The sequence below is a fragment of the Vespa velutina genome, chromosome 1, assembly GCF_912470025.1.
Source record: "Vespa velutina chromosome 1, iVesVel2.1, whole genome shotgun sequence".
NCBI lineage: Eukaryota > Metazoa > Arthropoda > Insecta > Hymenoptera > Vespidae > Vespa > Vespa velutina.
In genome coordinates this window covers 12,730,827-12,753,240 of record NC_062188.1, presented here as the reverse complement: position 1 = coordinate 12,753,240, position 22,414 = coordinate 12,730,827, and the positions used below count along the sequence as shown (strand labels likewise).

At 30.4% G+C, this 22,414-nt stretch overlaps 4 protein-coding genes across 12 annotated transcripts; 2 read left to right on the top strand and 2 right to left on the bottom strand.

The window, feature by feature from the left end:
* Positions 1–46: 46 nt before the first annotated feature.
* LOC124953204 (tyrosine-protein phosphatase non-receptor type 9) lies at positions 47–11,811 on the bottom strand. 3 transcript variants are annotated; one of them, XM_047504256.1, is made up of 10 exons: positions 11,318–11,811; positions 9,840–10,073; positions 9,664–9,753; positions 9,404–9,544; positions 4,241–4,510; positions 3,763–4,151; positions 3,446–3,685; positions 3,199–3,349; positions 2,871–3,078; positions 47–2,775 (listed from the first exon to the last, which is right to left on the bottom strand). In XM_047504256.1, the coding sequence occupies exons 1-10, from the start codon at positions 11,348–11,350 to the stop codon at positions 2,546–2,548; spliced, it is 1,986 nt and encodes a 661-aa protein (XP_047360212.1). In that variant the 5' UTR covers positions 11,351–11,811; the 3' UTR covers positions 47–2,545. The 3 variants fall into 3 exon arrangements, with proteins under 3 accessions (XP_047360212.1, XP_047360224.1, XP_047360216.1); XM_047504268.1 differs by having other exon boundaries at positions 3,446–3,679; XM_047504260.1 differs by having other exon boundaries at positions 4,247–4,510.
* Positions 11,330–13,334, top strand: LOC124953254 (complex III assembly factor LYRM7). 3 transcript variants are annotated; one of them, XM_047504377.1, is made up of 5 exons: positions 11,330–11,817; positions 12,305–12,377; positions 12,542–12,612; positions 12,696–12,777; positions 12,880–13,334. In XM_047504377.1, the coding sequence occupies exons 1-5, from the start codon at positions 11,812–11,814 to the stop codon at positions 13,005–13,007; spliced, it is 360 nt and encodes a 119-aa protein (XP_047360333.1). In that variant the 5' UTR covers positions 11,330–11,811; the 3' UTR covers positions 13,008–13,334. The 3 variants fall into 3 exon arrangements, with proteins under 3 accessions (XP_047360333.1, XP_047360315.1, XP_047360325.1); XM_047504359.1 differs by lacking the exon at positions 11,330–11,817 and adding an exon at positions 11,847–12,051; XM_047504369.1 differs by lacking the exon at positions 11,330–11,817 and adding an exon at positions 12,058–12,203.
* LOC124953227 (glycerol-3-phosphate dehydrogenase [NAD(+)], cytoplasmic-like) lies at positions 13,309–22,406 on the bottom strand. 5 transcript variants are annotated; one of them, XR_007102172.1, is made up of 9 exons: positions 19,452–19,576; positions 19,094–19,274; positions 15,083–15,223; positions 14,867–15,008; positions 14,547–14,659; positions 14,236–14,466; positions 13,959–14,158; positions 13,722–13,872; positions 13,309–13,520 (listed from the first exon to the last, which is right to left on the bottom strand). XR_007102172.1 is itself a non-coding variant. In XM_047504316.1 (8 exons), exons 1-8 carry the CDS (start codon positions 21,756–21,758, stop codon positions 13,493–13,495), a joined length of 1,080 nt encoding a protein of 359 aa, XP_047360272.1. In that variant the 5' UTR covers positions 21,759–22,406; the 3' UTR covers positions 13,309–13,492. The 5 variants fall into 5 exon arrangements, 4 of the variants coding, with proteins under 4 accessions (XP_047360272.1, XP_047360263.1, XP_047360281.1 ...); XM_047504316.1 differs by lacking the exons at positions 13,722–13,872; positions 19,452–19,576 and adding an exon at positions 21,715–22,406; XM_047504307.1 differs by lacking the exon at positions 13,722–13,872.
* LOC124953249 (peroxiredoxin-6-like) lies at positions 16,077–19,060 on the top strand. The gene is made up of 5 exons (XM_047504344.1): positions 16,077–16,352; positions 17,758–17,914; positions 18,033–18,250; positions 18,584–18,659; positions 18,755–19,060. Exons 1-5 carry the CDS (start codon positions 16,153–16,155, stop codon positions 18,881–18,883), a joined length of 780 nt encoding a protein of 259 aa, XP_047360300.1. The 5' UTR covers positions 16,077–16,152; the 3' UTR covers positions 18,884–19,060.
* Positions 22,407–22,414: the final 8 nt, after the last annotated feature.

The window sequence follows — 22,414 nt, the reverse complement described above, 5'->3', positions numbered from 1 at the left end:
ATAAAATTCGCAAATGTTTCTAACAACATGTTTCTTTTACGATTGGTAAACTTTCTTTTCTTCTTTTTTTTTTATTACTAAAATAAAATGTTAGACGCTGCATTATTAGATAAACTACACATGGTACACATGAAAGCGTAAAAATGCTTACGAGCATATTATTATTCATTTATAACATTTTCTTCTTTTAACGCGCTCTGTATTTCGAAAATATCTAAAAAATAATGACATAGTTTTCTTCGTAAAACGATTATCGTGACGTATGCAATCCGTATATAAGAAAAAGTCTAAGGCGAAAGCCGAGCAATAATGTAATTTGTTGGATCAAATTAGTACATATATAATAAGAAGGGAACGGGGGCATAGAATTTTAGAAGGAGAGAAATACAAGTTTAGTTTTTTTTTTCTCGGCATAAGGAAATATCTATACTGCGTAATTCTATATACGCTTCGCCATTTTTAATTGTGTGAAACATTGACTTTAAATAAATTCCAATTTCAAATGTATTCTCCTCTCTCATTTCTATATATGTCGTTTTACACTGCGATGTATACCATAAAAATATCATTATCCCATAATTTTTATCATTTTTTTTTTTTTTTTGTAATTCTAATAGTATATCATTTCTGTCGTTTATATACGTGAGAGATTATATCCCGAGAAAATGTATTTATCCAGCTTACGTTGACAAACGTTGAAATAAATACGCTTTACGAATCAACATCTCTTCTACTTTTTTTCTTTTTCTTTTTCTTTTTCTTTTTTTCTTCTTTTTCTTTTTTTTTCTTTTTGATATTTGCGCTATGTGCACATTTTAAGAGAACGTTATAAATTGATGATAAATATTTTAAGTTATGAAACTTTGATCTCTAAACAGTGACTATCTGATATAAATAACTTAAACAGTCTTATTATAAATTCATTATTCATATCGAATTTTACAATTAAAACGGTAATATAATAAATATTTCGGATAATACGATCTTTCAAACGTCATTCTTCGCAACATCGAAATTGGCGAATAACTTGAATATGATATCATTTTTTCATTTCTTTTTTCTTCTCACAGATATCCCTATTAAAACAAATGTTTTCATCTTTTTATCACGAGGAATAGTAAACGAACATACATATGCGAATTGTAATATTTTTAAAGTTTTACTATGCATAAAGAATATAACTTCGTGTTATATGCGCTTCTTTCTAAAGTATCGAATCACGTAGATACCAAATCACACTTTTTATATATACATACATATATATATATATATATATGTATATATATATATATATATATATATATATATATACATGTATTATATGTATCAAGGCTTGCTAGTAGAGCATATTCAATCGTTAAGATGATACTAATTAATTATATCACTTTTAATGGAAATATCAAAGGACCTATACATTTTAGAACAACTCTTTTCAAAACTCGAATATCGCATAAATTTTCTTTTTTCCATTATTTTATCATACCGAAGCGCGTCTGTGACATTAAAACAAGCTGGAAGCTTATTTAACTTATTTTTAAAGGCTTATATTCGTAAAGCCATTGTAGGCCCCATTTCATTTTTATTCAAAATGGAAGTATTTAATCTACAAGATGTGATCCCTGATTAAAAATCCCTGTATATAAGGATTTCTCTCTCACAGAATATTAATCAAATTTTTATACATATCAAACCCCAATTTTCTAAACTGGTATAAGGGATATAATCTTTGGTTGCCCAAAAGTGACTATCGATGTATCCTTGATTACACTTATTTCTTTAATGGTTAAAAAACCATTTTATACATCATAACGTTCTTTATAAGATCTTATGTAAACTGCAACTATTCATTGGCCACTGCAAAATAACGTTGTCATAACGTTTCAATCAGTTAAACAAATTAACCTTATATCTCATTATCTGCACTCTATATTATCATTTTCTCTTTGTCAACGCACAAAGTAACGATTAAACTCTCTCATAAAAATTTCTTGTGTTACTTTTTATAAAATTTTTTATTTTGCTAATAACCTTTAAACACAAGACTTTTATCAGTAAAATTTAAAAAAGAAAGGGAAATTAATTCTTTCAATTTTACGCACTGATGTATACCGAGAGAGTATAAAATAGAAAGAATAAATGTATTTTTGCCACAAATATGTTACTCAGACAGTTTAAATCTGTGCTCTCTTTGCTACGTCACGCTATCTCAATTGAAAATACGTGAGCAAAATCAAATAAAATAGAAATATACAATCTCTACTTACTGATTTGGCCTTTTTTTTTGACAAACTAGTTTGTATTCAGAATATCCTGAATATTAGGCTAATATAACGCTAGAAATCTTAAGGATTACACATCGAATGGCAATGATAGAAAAAAATAAGTTTTAGTCATTTATACTAGAAGTAAACTATTAGACAGGACAGAGCTGAATACGTATAATCAGGAAGTTTATCAACCTACTTCATGTCTATCGGAATATATATATGTGTGCGTGTGTGTGTGTGTGTGTGCGTGTGTGTATGTGTGTGTGTGTGTATGTATCTTAATCAGAATCTTCTTCGACCGTTGGAGGTAACATAGCAAGATGTTGAGAACTAAGCATGCCCCTAGAAAGAGCATATTCTGCGAGAGCACGATGACAAAAAACATACTGATCAGGCATTTGAATACTGTAGGCTCTTTGTGCTCGAATTTTTTCGACCGTTCCACGAATGTCGACAGTTCCCGTGTCTTCTAATCGAGATATGCAGATATCCAAGGTGCAAAATGTTCCTGCAAATAAATCAATTTTATAGATACTTCTTTTTTTTTTGGACAATGAATTGTAATAAATAAAATCAACGGAAATCATAGCAAATGTTAAATACCTGTTCTTCCAATACCAGCACTACAATGCACTACTATAGGTGGACCTCGTGGATGTCCAGCCCAGGTATCACCCCTACTTGCTAATAATTTATTTTGTTGTTGTCTTACTAGGGATAGGAATTGTAATAAAGCTCTAGCTGATTGAGGAACGCCATAATCCGGCCATGCTGTGTAAAGCATGTGACACACCTCTCTTGTCTCGTCAGTCTGAATTAACAAATGAAAGAAAAAAAAAATATATATATATATATATATTTGGTATGATAATTTATAAATAATAATCATATATCTATAAATCTGATCAGTGTAAAATTAGAGTGTTATTACCTTGTTGTTTGTAAGAAGGAGCATAGATATTGTATAGTCTGGATTTATATCAACTTCTAAAGTTGTTACAGTGAAGCCACCTGCTTGTACTTCATCACCTGGCTCTGGACCCCAATACTGTGCACATTTTGTACGTCCTCGTTCTACTACCCTGAATATTTAAAAAACAGAATTTATCTTATCAATGAAATATATAATACATTAATCTTATCAATGAAATTTTTTAAATTTATAAATGAGAATTTACCTTGTAGTCATCACAATAACAAGTGTTTGCTGTTCCCATATCATTCTCCAGAAATCCCCACATGTCTTTGGAAGAGGTCCCTGAGTATTAATAAACGCGTTTTTTTGTTTGTAACCATCAACAAAGTTTGCATTAATATAATCCGACGTTGCATCGCCGTCTACTTGAGAAAGACACACTCTGCTATGATCGTAACAAAGCACATCCGTATAACGATTTTTTGATTGATTTGGCCTTAATCTGAAAAGGTGATATATACATACATAATCAAATTATCATTTGTCTATTTAAAAATGAATTTTTATCAAGACACGTACTTTGCATTATTAAAGGAACCGTCAGGTGGCCTCTGCCTAATTTCTACATATTCCGCTACGAGGCCAGCACGACCTCTTGAATGTATTTCTTCGATAAGCTGTTCCATAGTAACTGCTTGCAGTCCGAGATCACCATGAAGGCTATCATCATCGCTAAAACCAGAGCTTGCTGAGGACGGAGGCTGTACTGGAGATGGTGCTTCGTCGTTTGCCATCCACACATCACCGTTAGTAATTTCAATATCTCCAATGTTTGAAACACCATTCTTTATCTTATTCTTATCGATTATAGGACTAGTTGGATTACTAATCGGTGTTCCATTGGGATTCTGGTGAACTGTATGATTCTTTAATGTAGGTGAAAGTGGGGTTCCCACTCTGGGAGTAACCTATGTCATCAAAGAAATATAATATAAGATAAAGTGATGTTTTGATTAAAAAAAAAAAGAAACACAGAAGAATATGAAACGTTTCTTACGCAGACCTCACAGAGTTCACCCCCGCCTCGGTTTGTCATGGATTTAAGACAATGTAATAGCCATGCCTCATGCTGTATCTCCAAGGTGCCTCCTAGCCTATGTGGCAATGATTCTCGTGGTATATGTAATATCAATTGAGGAATGGATACAGTAAACACTCGGTCCCGCAATTTTTCACGAACAAACAAACGGAGGATTTTGAAAGGTGCCTTGAACCAAAGTGGTGCCGTTACAATTAAAACCTTCTTAAGTTTTGCTGGATATCCACCCTGTAACAATAACCATTAAAATGAAATAAATTCAATCGTTAATGAAACAAAATAATACTTGAAAAAACGTACGTGATTTTGACGCTACGAAAGTAATGCAAAGAAAACAAAATAACATTAAGAAGCAAAATAGAACGGAAGCGGCGAGCTCAATCAAGCCAAACAATCAATATAATTTTTTCTCTTCGTTAACTGTACTCTTAACATATGACACAAGTTCAGAAGGCTAAAGTGAAGAAAATGAAAAGAATTTCAACTACCGACCGCGTCAATGCATAAATCATTTTTTTTAAGCGCCTCGCTCGTGACCTTTGAAAGACATCGCAATAATAGAACGATGTATACATTTGATACATGCAGTGCCAGCTGTAAGCGATGCTCGAACTACGTATTTATCACGAAGAAATCCTTCGCAAGATAGACGACGGAAAGTAAAGAATGATCACACAAGATCTATAGGTCGCGATTATAATTTTAGATTTTCTACGTAAAAAGGAAGAACCCAAAGCCAAGAACCGGAAGATCTTCGGATTATTAAAACGTATCATCGATGATGAGTTACAAGCCTATAAAAAGTTATTCTCGTAAAAACGAGACAGAGGGGGGAGAGGGAAAAAGAAGGGAAAGAGAAAGAGAAAGAGAGAGAGAGAGAAAGAGAGAGAGGGAGAGAGAGAGAGAGAGAGAGACAGAGAGAGAGGATAAAGAAAGCAAGATTTGAAGTATTAAAAAAGAAAAAAAAATTTTTTTTTAACATGAGCCTATAATTTTCTTCGCACCGCTGGGATACATAAATCAACTTACAGAGTCATTACCGAAATTAACCTGAAACGACGACGGAAATGGGAAGAAAACAGAAAAAAAAGACGTTCATTTCGGATATGAACAAGCAAATCCTAAAAGATCGCAAAATTTTCGATATGAAATCATTTGTATAATTAAAAAGAATTTACTCGGAAAAACTACCTCCAACCCTCTCCGTTGAAACCAGATGGCGGAAGTACCGCACGACGTCAGCAGCACTATTACCACCACCACACTACCACCACCACCACCATTACCATCAGCACCACTACCACCAGCACTTCCACCAACCACTACCACCCACTACTATTCACCATCACACTATTCATACTTTACAAATTCGAAATTTAAGAACGATGAATAGTACAACTTATACCTTTTCCAATAAAATAAATTTCAAAATCGTAAATAAATCCTTACTTCTTTGTAAATAAAAATTGATAAATATTTCAGAAGAATTGTTTACCAATGTAGCTCGAACTTTCTCTAATCGAGATTACCGGTAATTTGCCAGAATAGTACCTGGTAGAGAATCGATAACGCGCGCGCTTAATTAATCCATTTCGGCGAAAGTAAGACGACACTCGATAAAACGACGCAACACCTTGAGCTAAGATAAGTTTACACTGCAAGGAAGAAACGAAATCGGGTTGAAAGGAAAAAATTTCAAAATAAAAAAAAAAAAAGAAAAAAGAAATCACGCACGAAAATATTTCCTACGTATCAAAGCGAAATAGAAAGAGAAAGAGAGAGAAAGAGAGAGAGAAAGAGAAAGAGAGAGAGAGAGAGAGAGAGAGAGAGAGAGAGAGGGAGAGAGAGAGAGAAACTTTAAAAAACAAAGAGATAATAACTACACAAGTTCATATTTAAAACCACTGGCCGGCGGTCGATTGGTTGGTTGGTTGGTTGAATGGTTGGTCGGTTGGTCGGTCGGTCGGTCGGTCGGTCAATCGATAAGACGAGATAACTATAACTGTATGTGTAACGCGCCGCTTAACAAGGGCTCGAAAAGGGGAAAGCGAAAGAGAGACGTCAGAGAAAGCGGAACGCACCAACGGAAATGAGGTCGGACTAAGGGAAAATGTATATTTGAATAATTGCTTGTTCGAAAGAAACATGGAAATGTTCTGATTGTCTATTCTTTTTCGAGATAAATAAAAGAGGAACGTAAAGAAGAAAAAAAAGGAAGAAAAGATAAGGGGAAAGAGAAAAATAGAGAGAAAGGAAAAGAGAGACAGAAAAAGGATCAATCAGGTTAAATCCCTTTTAATCTTGATACGATAGTGCCGCAAAGGGGTCACGATGATTACTGACCGCGAGCGTCGCGACGTTGTCCCCATGTAACGACGCATGCGCAATGTGAATCTTTTCTCTCTTTTTGTCTCCCACTCTCTCTCTCTCTCTCTCTCTCTCTCTCTCTCATCCCCTCTCAACAACCCTATGACGCTCGTAATACGTCTCTCCTTTTCTTTCTTATAACCATTATATCTACATGTCTCTCTCGCTCTCTCTCTTTCTCTTCAACATATTTCAACTTTCTACCACCGCTTTCCCTACGCGAATTTCGTTTCTCCCTCATTTCAGTCTCAGAGGTATACGACATAGAAGGGTTGTCGTATACGGATGTATGTATGTGTATGTGTATGTGTATGTGTGTGTGTGTGTGTGTGTGTGTGTGTGTGTGTGTGTGTGTGTGTGTGCGTGCGTGCGCGCGTGTCATATGTGGACACACATGCACACGTTTATATAGAGTATTCTTTTAAATATTAATAAATTCATAGTCGTATTCTATACATCAGAATTAATATAAAAAAAATATCCAAATAAATGTCAGTAAGCGTGAAGCTTTATGGAAATAATATCATAGAAAGTGTTCTAATATGAAATATGTCTAAAATGTCTATATTTAAAAATCAGTTTTTTTTTTTTTTTTTTTTTTTTCTATACTGTTCACATTGACTACGACTTTGTTTATTAGATGTTTAATCATTCCTTTAGACAAATTGACGACATAAAGTTTTCTTTCGAGATAAGTAAATATAGATAAAGTAAACCGATTTTAATCGAATATTAAGAAGAAAAAAAATAAATAATAAAAAAAAAGGAAAAATATCTTTAAACACATTATAAGTCTCTATATAAGATCGACACTATAAAACACAATGGACTCCTACTGATCTTCTCTTCACCGCATTTCACCGTTTAATGTATTTACGTTAACAAGGAAAACTGTATCTTCCTTAGCCGAAGGCCGAGATGAGATTATCGACTAGAGCGGGAAAGCATAACACGAGCAGGGCGAGCGTCGTGAAAACAGAGATAGCACGTTCTAGATTTAACGTTAGAAGCGTTTTACGCGTTTCCTTCCGCTTGGCTATGACACTATAACCTTCCTCATTGAACGCTTCATCGAACGGACCGTGAAACAATAATGATCTTATAGGCTGAAGATAAACCAGCCATGATTAACTTAATTCTAAATGATCGAACATACAAAATACTTTTACTTAGAACTTCTTCTTTACGTAAAAAAGAACTTCTTTATGTATATCAATTTTAATGTATATCAATTTTAAATCGTTCCCGCGCGTTTCTTTTCTATTCTTGTATTTATTCTATGAACGAAAATTGGTTATCGTGATCGTTGTCGTCCTCCCTTTGAAACCTTTAAAATTCTTATTAACGATCTCACACGACACGCTTCGACGCGCAATTATAGCCCTGCTAGTTTGCAGCAGCGCATAAATATCCTTTGGCTTCGTTGCTCTTTGAACCTGCACCCTTGTAACTCGCGAGACGATCCCTGTTGTCGAGACGCTTTAACGATTTTCATCTACCGTCCTAATATATATACGGCTAAGTATTGCCTGCGTCAGCGCTTACTAGTAATAAAGTAACGAAATTTCGCATTAGCGGGAAAAAAAGCGCAATCGAAAGGCGGTTGCACTAGGAAAAATAAAAACAACGCACTCTCTACTCTCGATCTTTGATAAAATATATGCATTTGTCGATCTCTTAGAAAAAAGAGAGAGAGAAGAGACTACAAATAATATAGACTAATAATAATAATAATAATAATAATAATAATAATAATAATAATAATAATAATAATAATAATAATAATAATAATAATATATATATAATATATAATATATATATATGTGTGTGTGTTACTCATTTCTTACTTATTTTTCATTCAAAAGGTTATCAACAAAATCTAGTCTGATTTTCTAATTATTTAAATCTACAGGTGCGGACGTGTCTTACGAGTTTATTATCGATGGCAAATGCGATCGATCAGAAGACGCAGCTGTGTACCACGTTGGAGCGTGTATCGTAAGAAACCGCTCGGTGAAGATGTTCATATACCTTCTAGCCAGAAATATCGGGTTTCGGTACTTATTTTCTGTGAAAATATGTTTAAGTGAAGTAGCGTTATTCATTTTCGAGATATGATTAGACTTTTTTGTGCAAATAGTACGTAACGAATTTCGCTCCTCGACAGTACCGACTCGTTTTCATAATTTTATATTAATAACGTCGAATGAAATATATGATATGACTTTCGATCACCGGATCAATGATATCGACGCTTTCGCCCGTAACTATGATTATCCGTAATGGAGATATTTTTGTCTTTTTTCTTTTTCCATTTTCCTTTTATTTTTTTTTTTTTTTCTTTTTTTACATTCCAGAGACACATGCTCGGCTTATTAAGAGAAAAAAAAAATAAATACAATAGGTATGGCATAAAAGATGCTATTAGTACACAGGAGGAAGAGTGTTAGACATACTTTTTAATTAACTCGTTACGTAAATTACTACTCACAACAAAAAATACATTGATAATACTGTACTACTTTGTGAAAATCAAGTATGCACTTATAAAGGATTTTATCTTTCGTGTTGGAATAAAATATGTTTTGTGTGCATATGTAATTGTTGTGTAAGGTTAAGCACTCTGTGCTTATCCATATTACATAGTTTTCATTTATAAGCGTTCATACATGCTTCACTAATAGTGTCATATTTTTATGTAATAACATCGACTTGTTTAGTTTTTGGTTTTAAGGGAACGTATTTGAAGCTTACCTTTAATAGAGTGAGAATTTTTTGCGATAGATCGTAGTCAAAATTTTGGTACTTGCTATCAGACATGTCATAAATAAAAACCAAACCATGTTTCTGGGTATCTGCACTTTCAAGAGCCGCATCTAATTGATACACAACACCCTAAAAAAGTAAATATTGCAAATAATATTATTGTTAATTATCCTAAATTATTATTTATATGTTTTCAATGTTCTAGCAATTTACAAATATTCTAGCAAAAATTTAAATTATTTATTAACCTGTAGAGTAGTTTGATGTGTAGTATTTTGTGGAAGATGTAAATGTGCTGTAAATATTGCTATAGCAGCACCAGTTGCATCCCTTGAAGGCTATAATACAATAGACATTATATAACTTGTGTTATAAATAATATATAATTATCATACTGCTATAAAGTAATTATTAGCAATCTTACCAGAACAGTAAATTTTCCTGTACGTAATTCACTGAGTAATGGTTCTTGTGTTGGATGTAAAACAGCCAAACCTTCTCTTCTTCTGGTAGCTTCGTGCTGTTCATAAAGAGCTAAAGCTCTGCTTACTTCAAATTTCCTGGCTGCTAAAAATTTGACTGCTGTACTCCAGGAAACTGGTCCGGCACGTCTGCCAGCTCGACACTTATTCACAGCCTCTATAAATTCTTTTGTAGCCTGCAAAAATAGCAACGGCGAATAAAACTTCTCTTAAAAATATTTATAATTTGTTAAAATATTTATAAATTTCGTAAAATATTATAAATATTAAAATGTTTATAAATATTATAAAATATAAAAGATATTTTATAATTATTTATAAATATTTATAATACTTATCATTTTTAATAATAATATATACAAGGGGCAAAAGTTTTGACGACACCAAAATTTTTGTCCTTTTTAAATTTATAAAGACACCAAAAAAATAGTCCTTTTGAAAATAGTCATTGAAAAACGATACGTGAGATTAAATATTTTCAAATGTCCCATGGTCATTTCACCATAATTTGTGCACATGCCCTGTATACCGATATAGCTTCCGGTGTCCGGCTACGTCCCCACCAAGCATCACTTCCGGCATCCCATTCGCTAAGAACCGGTTAAAGGCATCGGAGTCGATGTCAGGGTCAAGAAATTCAATACCTTAACTCGATATGTTTACGAATAATTTGGTAGGTGCCAAAAAGGAATCGATTCGATCTTCAACTAATGGGAACTTTGATTAATATTTCAAAATGTTTTATATTTTATATCAAATCAACGAATTCATTTATCAAACAACGAACGAACGAGCGAAGATTCATTCCGTGAAGTGTCATCGACTTCTTTGTTAACGACATAGTTATAACGGAATTTAAATAACATTTTTTATATATTTCAATTAAATGTCAAAGAAAAGAATGTCTGAGAGAAATGAATTTACCAGCGAAAAGTAATATTATTCACGAGACAAGATTTAAAAAACATGTGAAATGTTTAAAGACCGCTTGTTTAGAGCTAACATGATTCATAATAAGAGAAAGCGTGAAGAGAGGAAGTGCGCGCAGAGTGTAAAAGCTATCGTTGGCGCGAAGTACGTCTGAAGAATAGTTTTGCACGTCCATATAGCTTTTGCCAAATATGTCTAGCGTTTAATACTACTTCAATCTAATATCTCATCAAAAATCGTTATGCATTTATCCATATATTATAACGCAAAAACGAAAATATATCTATGTTTAAAAAGAGAAGAAAATTGAAATTTTACTCCGATATATCTCATACCTTTACATCATTTATATTGTACGTGAAAGAACGAATTGATATGATTGATAACGTACAATGATTTTCTTATGAAAATATTCATAAGTTGATTTTTATCGTTTCTAAGCGTTCATTGACAGTGCAACGATGCGATTAAGCTATTGACAATCACTTACTTGTTCTTGCTCGACGGTTAACGTTGCCGCCATCTTGACTTAACACACACGCATACACGGACGCACGCACGCACACACGGACGCACCCACCGACTCGCAGAGGAAACGGGAACGCGACACACGACGCGACAACGCGCTTCACACAACGCCAAGAGATTATTTTCTTTCTTTCTTTTTGCCTCTTTCTCTTTCTTTCTCTCCCTCTCTCTCTCTCTTTCTCTCTTTCTCTCTTTCTCACACACACTCACTCCCTCTCTCACAATATAATGAACGCACATCTACGAGCGTACATATTTCAATCTCTACGCCGATCGTGCTTGCCGATTCTCGCCTTGTTCCATCGTCGTAAATCGACAAAGTCACCCGTATAATTTTGCCGTGTGTCTCTATTTTTTCCCGTCCATGTTAATACGGCAATAATGATAAACTCGCTCAACCGCTCGGTCTTCCTTCTCTTCTCAGGGTCAGCGCCATTTTGAACATGCTTCGAGTTAATGCATGTATGTATGGATACATTCTAATTCTGTACAATTAATCTATATAACCCTTTTCAAAGCATTTTTTGTCCTATCTTCTTGTTGATAATTTTTGAATAATCTTTTTTGGAGAAACGAATCTAAAAGGATCTACTAGTAGATTTTTCTTATTTAATTTGGAAAATTTAACGATAAATCATGTTTCATGAAATTTCTTTATACGGCACTGCGACTGGCGCAAGGTTATCCAATCAAAATGTGAGATGCTCCTAGTACTCTAATGAATCTTTTGCTAGATATTTATTGCATATAATTATTGTTGTAAATGACTCAAGTTTCTATTATTTAATAATTGATTGTTAAATAATAAAAGTTATTTTTAAAATATGGCAGAAATCCTTCGAAGAAAAGTAATCTATTTATATTGTTTATGTGATTACTTTATTCCAATTGTATTTTTGAGGTTAAGTTCATTGTTTTTTACTAATTGAATCCTCTTTTTTTGGTTTAGGTACTGCATCAATTTAAAAAATTACACAGGACTAGGTTAAATACATTTAAAGGGGATGAATATGCATTGGGAGGTAATTTTATTTTCCTTATAAAAAATATATATAAGATCTTCTAATAATAAGCTAAATCTTTACTCTTGGATAGCTTTTTTTATTCCTTTTTTCTATTTTATTAAATAAAATATCCAAAGTCATTTAAATAAAATTTAATTGAAACATTAGTGTATATCATTTAGTTGTGAGGGCTAAAATAAATGAAGAGTACCGAAAAAATAAAGATATTATGAATCATGCTGCTATAGAAGAGGTAATACATATGTATATATTATTTTTAATATATAAACAATTTAGGTTTTTTTTATTTTGCTCTGATGAAAAATTTTATTACAGTTAAATAAAATTGCGCAAGAAGTTGAGCATGAAATACGAATGACCATAATTCAAGCAGTCGAAAAGAAACCTGGAATATTTGGTAAGATATGAATAGTATCATGAGCAAAATTCTTAAAATTATTAATTATATTAATATTTTTTTATTAATAATAAAAATAAATTTATTTATTAATAATTTCAGCTCTTCGAATCACACCAGACATGTTAACGGACAATGCAACGTGTACAAGTTCATTTAGTTCAGATAATAGTCAAAGTAACCTAGCTAACAAAAAACCTATATGCGGAGAAAATATCAAGAAATCGTAATTTTTGATAGATAAGTTCATTAAAAAGATAATTTGCTAGATTATGTATATAATGATTATATTAAAGTTATACATTTGTATATAGTAAAACTCTTTTAAGTGTCATTGTAGTAGAAATATTCATTATTTATTGTTATTTTATTTATTACGTGTGAATGATTAAATTTAAAATATTTAAAATCAAAATTTATGTAGAGTATACATATATATTGCATTGTTAGTTACAAGGGTATGTAAAAATTACCTATAAATAGAGAAACAATTAATTTTATATTTTCATTCAAAATCATTATAGTCAACAGTAATGAGTAAATTTTTATTCATAATATATTAGATACAATATATTTTATTGGATGTTCCTGTGAATTAACGATCCTTAGTTAATCACATAGCCTTTATCGAACTTTTAAATGTATTCTACATTTATTCACATAAATTTAAATTCTTCAGTCAAGAATTGCCACGAGCATACTTCACTTATGGTTTTTACTGTCCAGCACCCTCAACTCTCAACCTAAAATCATTAGACGAGTTTAAATTTATTACGATTTTAAATCCAATGAGAATAATTTATATCGATTTCACAATCAAAAAATTTATTCCGCATTCATAAGGGAAACAAGAATCATTAGTATTATCATTCTGAAATATTATCATTAATATAATCATTAGAATCAATTGGATTAAAATGTTAAGATTAATTCTTGTAACTTACCTCTTTAAAAAAAAACTTTTGTGAATTACGGATTCAGTCGATTAAATGAAATAACTACGCTATCATGCAACATGCCATAGAAAAACGTGCACGAGTTTTGTATACTTTGATATTTTAAAGAAAATATTATACGAATCATTGAAATTGTTTTCTGAAATTGTAATATATGAACTTGTAAAAAATTTAGAACATAACATTTGAACACTCTTTTCTTCTTTTCATCATGAATGTACTAACACATGTTCGGGGTGAATACGAATTTGATCGATCAAATCACCCGGTCTTATTTCTTCGTGACATATACGTTGTACGGCAACAAATAGTGGGAATTTATCCATCATATTTTTAGCTTTCAACATTCCATGGACCTCATCAGCTGTAGCAGGACCTTGTAATTTTTGTCCGGAAAGAAGTTCCGCCTCTAACTCTCTGATACTCTGTTATTCATAAAAAGTAAATTGATATATTAATATTAATGTGTAATACCTCTTTTAAAAGTCATTTTTATTTCTACCTTTCCAGTTTTAACGAATTGTTCACATATACGACGATTTCTTCCACCATAACAAGTTGTAATCAAATCAGCTACACCACAGCTCTCGAAGAACGTATCAAGTTTTGCACTACCGAAGAAAGTATTAACGAACTTTATCATTTCCATAAGACCCAATCTGATAACGGCAGCTTTTGTGTTATCTCCTAATCCTAAGCCATCGACAAACCCAGCGGCACATGCCACTATGTTCTACAGTGATAATAATAGTGAAAAGAAAAAATTAAAAATAGAATAGTCATAAAAAAATGAAAATTACAAATCTTTATCACCTTGAGTGCACCACATGTTTCAACAGCTGCCGTATCTTCAACGACTACCACACGAAAGTTAGGTGTTTGTATAAGATCCCTCAATATTGGTGCCAAACGTTTATCCTTACAACCTATATATAAATAATTTATATATATTTCATATTAAAATAGCTTTATATATATTATATTTGATATGTATGTATATATATAAAGAATATATATACATATAAATATATATATATATACATATATATATATATATATATATATATATATATATATATAAATTCATTTTGTCAATCGTTATTAATTAACGATATAATAAATTAATTAATTACCAATGGTAGTTTCACAAAATTTTTCCTCTGCAACTTCATTTGCCAAATTTGCTCCCATCAGTACATGACATTGTATCCTCAGATTCTTTTCGATGATTTTAGAAATAAGCTCGATATTTGTACCGTCCCCTTGATCAAAACCCTTGAAGGGAAATTTATGTAGACATGCATGTGATGTTATCTTATATCTCGTGATGTATTTCTTTTATGATTTACCTTAATCAGCGACAAACCAACCGCAGTTGGTTTAATTTGTCCAAGTAATGTAGCGCAAAGTGTCCGAATAAATTGATGTGGTAAAACGAAGACCAGTATGTCAGCATCTTTTGCAGCTTCAATTACGTCTGGAACTGCTACCTAAGGATGAAAAATAATTAAAAAGTATCTTTTTCATTTCATTATTATTTATTTTATCATTTCATATCGATTGGATTTGATGTTAATTGAATTAGAACATAAGTACACTAAACATATGTGTGCGTATGTGTGTGTATTGATTAATCATTTATTATGATTACATTATCACTCAGTTGCAGTCTTTTTTCTTTATTCTCATTTCTTATCACTCATATTAAATATTTAGTGCAACATTAATGTGCATGTGATTGGCATTAATGCAACAACACCTTGACACTGATCTATAAATTCATTCAAGGTCGACATATTCAAACGAATACGTATCAAACGCAGATACGTATGTATATGTATGTATATAAATGGATAATTCGACAAATACTGAGTTAAATCGAATAAAATTATTTAATCAACATTGTACTACTTGCAAGATCTTTTATACTATTTACATATATTTTACATATATTTTATACTATCGTATAATATTATCGTGTGTATATAAGCATAAACGAATATAATAGATCATTTGTAAATAGATAAAAATATAATTTTAGTACAATCTTATTTTCAATGAGTTACAAAAATAAAAAATATTTAATTATTTTTTCAGAAAAAACTTTTTTATCTTCTTAGTTTAATATTATCAACTTCCACGTGTTTTCGATAAAAATTACATAATATTTTCTTGTGTTATCTTATCTAGTGTTGTTGATGCTGAACTCACGCTAAGAAAATTATTTAGCAATGATCTTGACTTCATTGCCATACAGGTATACCATACCACTGTATCAGATACGATCTAATGTAGAATTTTATCGAAAGTGAAATCTTATACGGAAAATAGTTCTTGCATTTCCATTTCGATCATCTAAAGAATCAATTCTCCTAATGTTTCACGTATAGAGATAGAACTGAATCATCCGATATGGCCGATGATAATAAAAGAAGTTATATTGTGGATCGGCTCTCTTATAACATCAGTCTACATTCGACTCTTTCAGAGTACACATTTGTCTCCGGTGATATATTTCAAACTTTCTTTCTTCAAGATGAGGTTAAATTCCGTTATCCCAAATTTCAAGGCCGAGACCACTCAAGGTCCACTTGAATTTTACGAATGGCAAGGCAATTCGTGAGTAAATTCATATATATAATACATATTATATATTCTAATCTAAAACTAATAGAGTAAAATATAAAGCTAAATATTTATGACTACTTTTTCTTACATATTTGTATTAAAATATATATGTATATCTAATTAAAATCGGTTATAGAAATATACATATATCTTTTTTTAAATTGAATAATTTTTCTAAATCGTAAAAAGTAAAAAAATGAAAGAATTATTTTAAGATAAATATTTAGAAATTAGCATGCTAGATATATGAAATATATTTACAACTTAAAAGAAATAATTTCTGTATTCTATCGGAGATAAAAAGTATAAAATAATGACTTCCAAAATTTATATCAAGTATTTAAAAAAAAAAATGAATGTATAAATTTTATAGATTAAATTGTTATTCGCTTATCCTATAGATATTATCAAAATTAATCAGTCCTAAAACAAGTTACATACATATATGTATATAAAATATATATAGAAAAATGAAAATGTAATTTTAGAAATTCGAATAATTTGTATATCGTTTTATGATTGTCGGATATTAATAATCAAAATGTAAATAAAATGATATAAAATAATTATATCAATTAGTAAAAATAAAAATAAGAAAAAATATAAGTTATATTATCATGTGACAAATAAATCTATTTTTATTAATTTTTTATTTTGCACTAATAGGAATCGATAATAAGTATTAACGATGATCCTCGTGACATGTTTTATTTTACTTTGAACCATTCGGTCGATATCAAGAGAAATAATAGATTTCATTCATTTATTAGTAGATATCAGTAAAAATAAGGTCGGTTCGCGCGGTTAGACGAACAATTTCTAGATTGATTTAAGTTATCTAAAATGAGATATGGAATCATAATTAGATCGAACACTCGCAATAGTTGGTACTGTTATCAAATAGAAGTAAAAAGGGGAGATTATTTTTTTTTTTTCGTGAATTTTTAATAAAAATGGAAAGAAAAGAAAATTCGTTATATTAAATAATATTTTCACATTGAACAAAGATATGATCGAACGAGAATTGGTCATGATCTTAAATAGCAACTTGTTGCAAAAACAACGACTAAATTATCTTTGGCTGTTTACTGACGTTAACGTGCCAAGTAATATCTTTATCGATCTGTGATACTTTTTCATTGTACTTGTTCATCTCGAATATGTTGATCATTCATTATTGTTGAATATGATAAATTTATTCTTTATCATTTCATGTTATATATATATATATATATATATATGTGTGTAATTTTTTTATTTAAATATAATAGATATACTATTTAGTATTCTGTATTATAAATATATTATCTCAAATGATTAGAAATATAATCTAATTAATTCTAATTTTAATGAAATATAAATAACGTTATATAAAACGTTTCATAATTTCTTTCAGATGGGTTGTTATTTTCTCTCATCCTGCCGATTTTACACCAGTTTGTACTACTGAATTGGGTCGTATCGCTGTTCACCAGCCCCATTTTGAGCGACGTAACGTTAAACTTTTAGCTCATTCCGTAGATAAACTCAAAGATCATGTCGACTGGGTGAATGTAAGTGTACACTACTCATAATTCATTAATGATACAAATAAAAATCCATTTATTATATATTAACTCGAATTTGATAAAAAAAATCAACGATTTTTACAATGCTTTTATACGAAACAAGGATATCAAATCTTACTGCCGTGATATTCCCGGAGCATTCCCATATCCGATCATTGCCGATGCAAATAGAACTTTAGCAGTACAGCTCGATATGATCGATGAGGATAGCAAAGATGATCCAGAAACTGCTCAAACTGTACGAGCACTTTACATCATAAGTCCTGATCATCGACTTCGTTTGTCGATGCATTATCCGACTTCTACTGGACGTAACGTCGAGTAAGTTACAATTGAGTCGGTGATTATAAAAGTGATCTAAATCAAATATGCATTTATCGTTATCATTTTAAGATATTTTGTCATTTGTATTTGAATGATATAAAAATTACTTTTTCTATAAGGATAAGCACAAAAAAAAATAAGTATATTTATTTTAATTTTTTTATGTAATTAAAAATTTTTAAGAATAGTATATAACAAAATGTATATTTTTTATTTTAATATCTCAAATGATTTAGATCATTTTTATAATCTATTTAAATAAACTATTTAAATAATCTTCTTTTCTTTTTTTTCTTTATACAACTGTTTAATTTAATATTTCTTATACAGCGAGATATTACGTGTGATCGACTCTCTACAGTTAGTCGATAGAAAACCGGAAATTGCAACGCCTGCCAATTGGATCGTGAGTCTGACTTCTTTTTTCTTTTTTTTATTGTTATGTTAAGTGAAGAACAATAAGAAAAAAATAATCTTTGTTAATGGGAATATTAATTTTAGCCTGGAGAAAAGGTCATGATTCTGCCGACTGTAAAGGATGAAGATTTACCTAAACTCTTCCCGAAAGGAGTTGACAAGGTTTCCATGCCATCAGGCAAAGTTTATGTTCGTACAACTACAGATTATTAAATATTAAAATGTTAATATAATAAACGATGATAATATACATGCTATCCTTTATAAAGAAAGATTCTTGTTTATTTTTAATGTTTTTATAGAAACATTTTCATGTAAAGTAAACAGACTAAATCAAATTTGATTAAATTTATAATTATATTTTATAAAATAAATAAAATCTTCTCTGCAGTTCTCTTATTTATTTAATGAAAAAATACTTACCACATTCTCTGGGAGCTTATGTCCTGGAAGATACTTTATATTTTCATGTAACTCGTTAATTATACTTGTCAATTTCTGATTATTAATTATTTCTTCATACACGTACATAGGTACACGTGTGCCAAACTTGTTATTATGCTTGACGACATTTGCACCAATGATCTTTGCTATTGCTGAGCCCCTGAAAGAGAGAAATCATGTTAGTATATTTTTATAATTTTTTTTCCTTTTTTTTATTTGTTTGCAGTCCTTTTAGTATTATTATCAATTTTTTTTATAAACGATATACCATAAAATATGTATAATTTATATTACTATATTGGCAGATATAATATCAGAATAATATAAGTAGTATTACCATATGCAAAAGACTAAACACTGGATTAAAATTGATAATGGATGTCGAAGAGAATTCTCTTGCGTATTTAAATACATCAACTCTATAAATATATCCTTTACATAACTCATTCTTGCATCTCATGAAAACTTTGTGGACAATTCTAATTCTATTTAAACATGATATTCACAATAATGAATATATCATGAAAGTATTATCGATTTGATCGACGTATATTTACAAAATTTTTTCACGTACGTATTACTCAAGAATTATACAAATTTAATACGAAGTTTTTTATTGTATCATCTATAATAAGTAATTTTTGATTTCTTATATTTAATAAACAATAGAGAAAGAGAAAGAGAGAGAAAGAGAGAGAGAGAGAGAGAGAGAGAGAGAGAGAGAGAGAGAGAGAGAGAGAGAGAGAGAGAGAGAGAGAGAGAGAGAGAGAGAGAGAGAGAGTCTATATTTTTGCTAAATATGTTAATATTCTTTTTGTTGATAATTTTTATAAATGGATATCTATAACTTTTCTTTGTACATTTATGTATATGTATAGTAGTGTTCATTTGCAATAAAAATCATATTTAGTAAAAAACTGCTACTATGCATCTTGAGTATTAAAGTAGTTTATTTTCGATAGCACGATTTGAAAAACAATCGTTAGATTCGTTAAAATACATGACTGCTTGATTTGTGAATAATATATTTGCATAGCATGGAATATTAATTCTAGTACAGTACAGAATCTGTTAGTCATTCGTTAAGATGTTGATAATCTCGTAAATAATGCATAATAGCAAGCATATTACTACATATGGTCAGTGATAACCACTACTACATAAAAAGTGACCACTGTTACATAAATATGCAAAAAGGAAATTATAGATATCCATCTAAAAAAAATTATGACATCTATTTACAGAAAAATAAAAAAAAAAAAGAAAAAAAGCTATTGACCTTCATAACTCAAAAAGATAACGAGTAAAAAAAAATGTTCACATGTATTTTCTAGTTAACTCAAAACGATGCAAATTTTTTTTGTAACTTTAACTAGTTGCGAGATATTTTTTTTACATAATCAGTAGAATCGAAGATATTTGATTATATCATTTGAAATGAGTTACTCTATATATACAAAAGTTAGTAAGGAGAAAAGAAATGCAGTGTGAATGCATGTCTATAAGACATGTAAATAAAGCGAAAAAAGAAATGTAGGAATTAATAAAAACTATATATGAGTAATATACAAATTGAAATAAAGAAATTGTAAAAGGCTAGACATTGAGAAAGCTAGAGCTGGGAGTAAAGTACAAAATGCAATATATCGATAATTAAGAGATCTATGAAAAACGTAAAAAGATCAACAATAAAATGGTAACTGTAAAGATGTAATGGATATGGCAGGAAATGACATTAGCTACGATAGGTATATAGGATAAAAACAAATAACAATTAACAACAAAAAGGAGTCTTTACCAGAAAGGAGAAAGAAAAATATATAGGAAAAGGTAAAAAAATAAAAAAATTTATGAAAAAAAAAGATAGAGGAAGGAAATGAAAATGAAATATTAGAGAAAAATGTTTTTACAATGCGATTTCACGAGTCATATATCAGTTAGAAAAATCTTTCTTTTTTATTTCGTACAAAAGGAGATCACGATATGTAGGTACGTATTATCAATGAAAATTCTGTTCTACTTTCAAATACTTTGAGGAATTACAATTCTGTGCCAAGAGATGTACGTAATGTTCGTCTTGACGTTCGTATTGAAATACGTACGTTCGTCAAGAGACAGTGCAATGTGCTATGTCCGTGCGTTGAAACGATACGTCCTTCAACGGTAGAATTTTACCTACACCAGTGATTCTCAACTCTTAATGTTTCAAATACCTCTTGGAAATGTATACATAACTGGCGTACTTCTTGTATAGATAAATAGAACTATAGTTAGATAATATAAAAATGAGTACAAAATGTGTACACATTAAATTTTGTATATAAACGCATTCACGGCGTATTATCAAACATTTTTTTTCTTTCCCTTTCTTTCTTTGATACATACAATATATTATTTTTAAATTATGATAAAACATTGTAATTAAACCATTCGATTCATATATTCTCATTTTACATAATAACAAAGAAAGAAAAGAAGACGAAACAGAACATAACAAAAAGAAAAAAACAGGATAACAATAGTAAAGATTTAAAAAGAAGAAAAAAAAAAAAAGTCAAGGCCATAGTCATTGTGATAACTGCCAATTGGCTTTAACCTACCAATTACCACTTCCTACGACGCATACATTCAACTTCTCCGACATGGTCTCCGGCGGTGTTATTCTCGAATAACTTATTAATTTTTTAAAGAATTCTTTTTTCTTTCTTTCTTTCTTTTTCTGTCTCTGTCTTTTTTTCCCGTAAAACAATCGGAAAATATATAAAATATCTTAAAAACTGTTAATTTATACTTTCCGTTTGTCACGACTTTAAAAACCAAAAAAGAAATGAGCGTAACGATAATTATCGACCAACAACACGAAAATGGATGAACTGAGTGACTGACTGACTAATTGATTAATCGATTGACTCGTGCAAATTCGGTTCGATCTTTTGTTGACCTTAACGACGATTGCCAATTATTTTTCGTCAAACTCTATCGCGCATGCTTTGAATGATAGCCAAGTATGATCGAGATCGAATAACTCAAGTGGGAGTCCAATAAAATTAGATCTACCTTCTTTGATAATAGATATCAATGATACATCGAAAAAATCTGAGGAAGGATGGTGGTACTAAAATCCTTGACGTGATCGATTATAAGACCCTTGAGCTCGATTATTGTGATCGATTGAATCGATTATTATCATCTTAATACGTTACACAATTTCATTTTTTTTTCTTTTTCATTAATATTATCGATGGCGAATATAACAATTTTTTACTTATTTTTTTTTTATGAAAATTTACTAGTATACCT

What these genes read in the sequence shown, in the direction of transcription:
- LOC124953227 (XM_047504307.1), bottom strand. Translation starts at nt 19,561, where the DNA reads ATGAGTTATGTAAAGGATATATTTATAGAGTTGATGTATTTAAATACG. An exon ending in TGTTTAGTCTTTTGCATATG is followed by an intron (nt 19,275 to 19,451) that starts GTAATACTACTT and finishes TCTCTCTTTCAG; the next exon opens with GGGCTCAGCAATAGCAAAGA. An exon ending in ATTTTGTGAAACTACCATTG is followed by an intron (nt 14,660 to 14,866) that starts GTAATTAATTAA and finishes ATTTATATATAG; the next exon opens with GTTGTAAGGATAAACGTTTG.
- LOC124953254 (XM_047504359.1), top strand. Translation starts at nt 11,992, where the DNA reads ATGTTTCATGAAATTTCTTTATACGGCACTGCGACTGGCGCAAGGTTA. An exon ending in CAAGGTTATCCAATCAAAAT is followed by an intron (nt 12,052 to 12,304) that starts GTGAGATGCTCC and finishes TTTTTGGTTTAG; the next exon opens with GTACTGCATCAATTTAAAAA. An exon ending in ATCATGCTGCTATAGAAGAG is followed by an intron (nt 12,613 to 12,695) that starts GTAATACATATG and finishes ATTTTATTACAG; the next exon opens with TTAAATAAAATTGCGCAAGA.
- LOC124953249 (XM_047504344.1), top strand. Translation starts at nt 16,153, where the DNA reads ATGATAATAAAAGAAGTTATATTGTGGATCGGCTCTCTTATAACATCA. An exon ending in TACGAATGGCAAGGCAATTC is followed by an intron (nt 16,353 to 17,757) that starts GTGAGTAAATTC and finishes AATTTCTTTCAG; the next exon opens with ATGGGTTGTTATTTTCTCTC. An exon ending in ATCATGTCGACTGGGTGAAT is followed by an intron (nt 17,915 to 18,032) that starts GTAAGTGTACAC and finishes ATACGAAACAAG; the next exon opens with GATATCAAATCTTACTGCCG.
- LOC124953204 (XM_047504256.1), bottom strand. Translation starts at nt 11,350, where the DNA reads ATGGCGGCAACGTTAACCGTCGAGCAAGAACAA. An exon ending in CAGGAAAATTTACTGTTCTG is followed by an intron (nt 9,754 to 9,839) that starts GTAAGATTGCTA and finishes ATTGTATTATAG; the next exon opens with CCTTCAAGGGATGCAACTGG. An exon ending in TCCTTCTTACAAACAACAAG is followed by an intron (nt 3,079 to 3,198) that starts GTAATAACACTC and finishes TTGTTAATTCAG; the next exon opens with ACTGACGAGACAAGAGAGGT.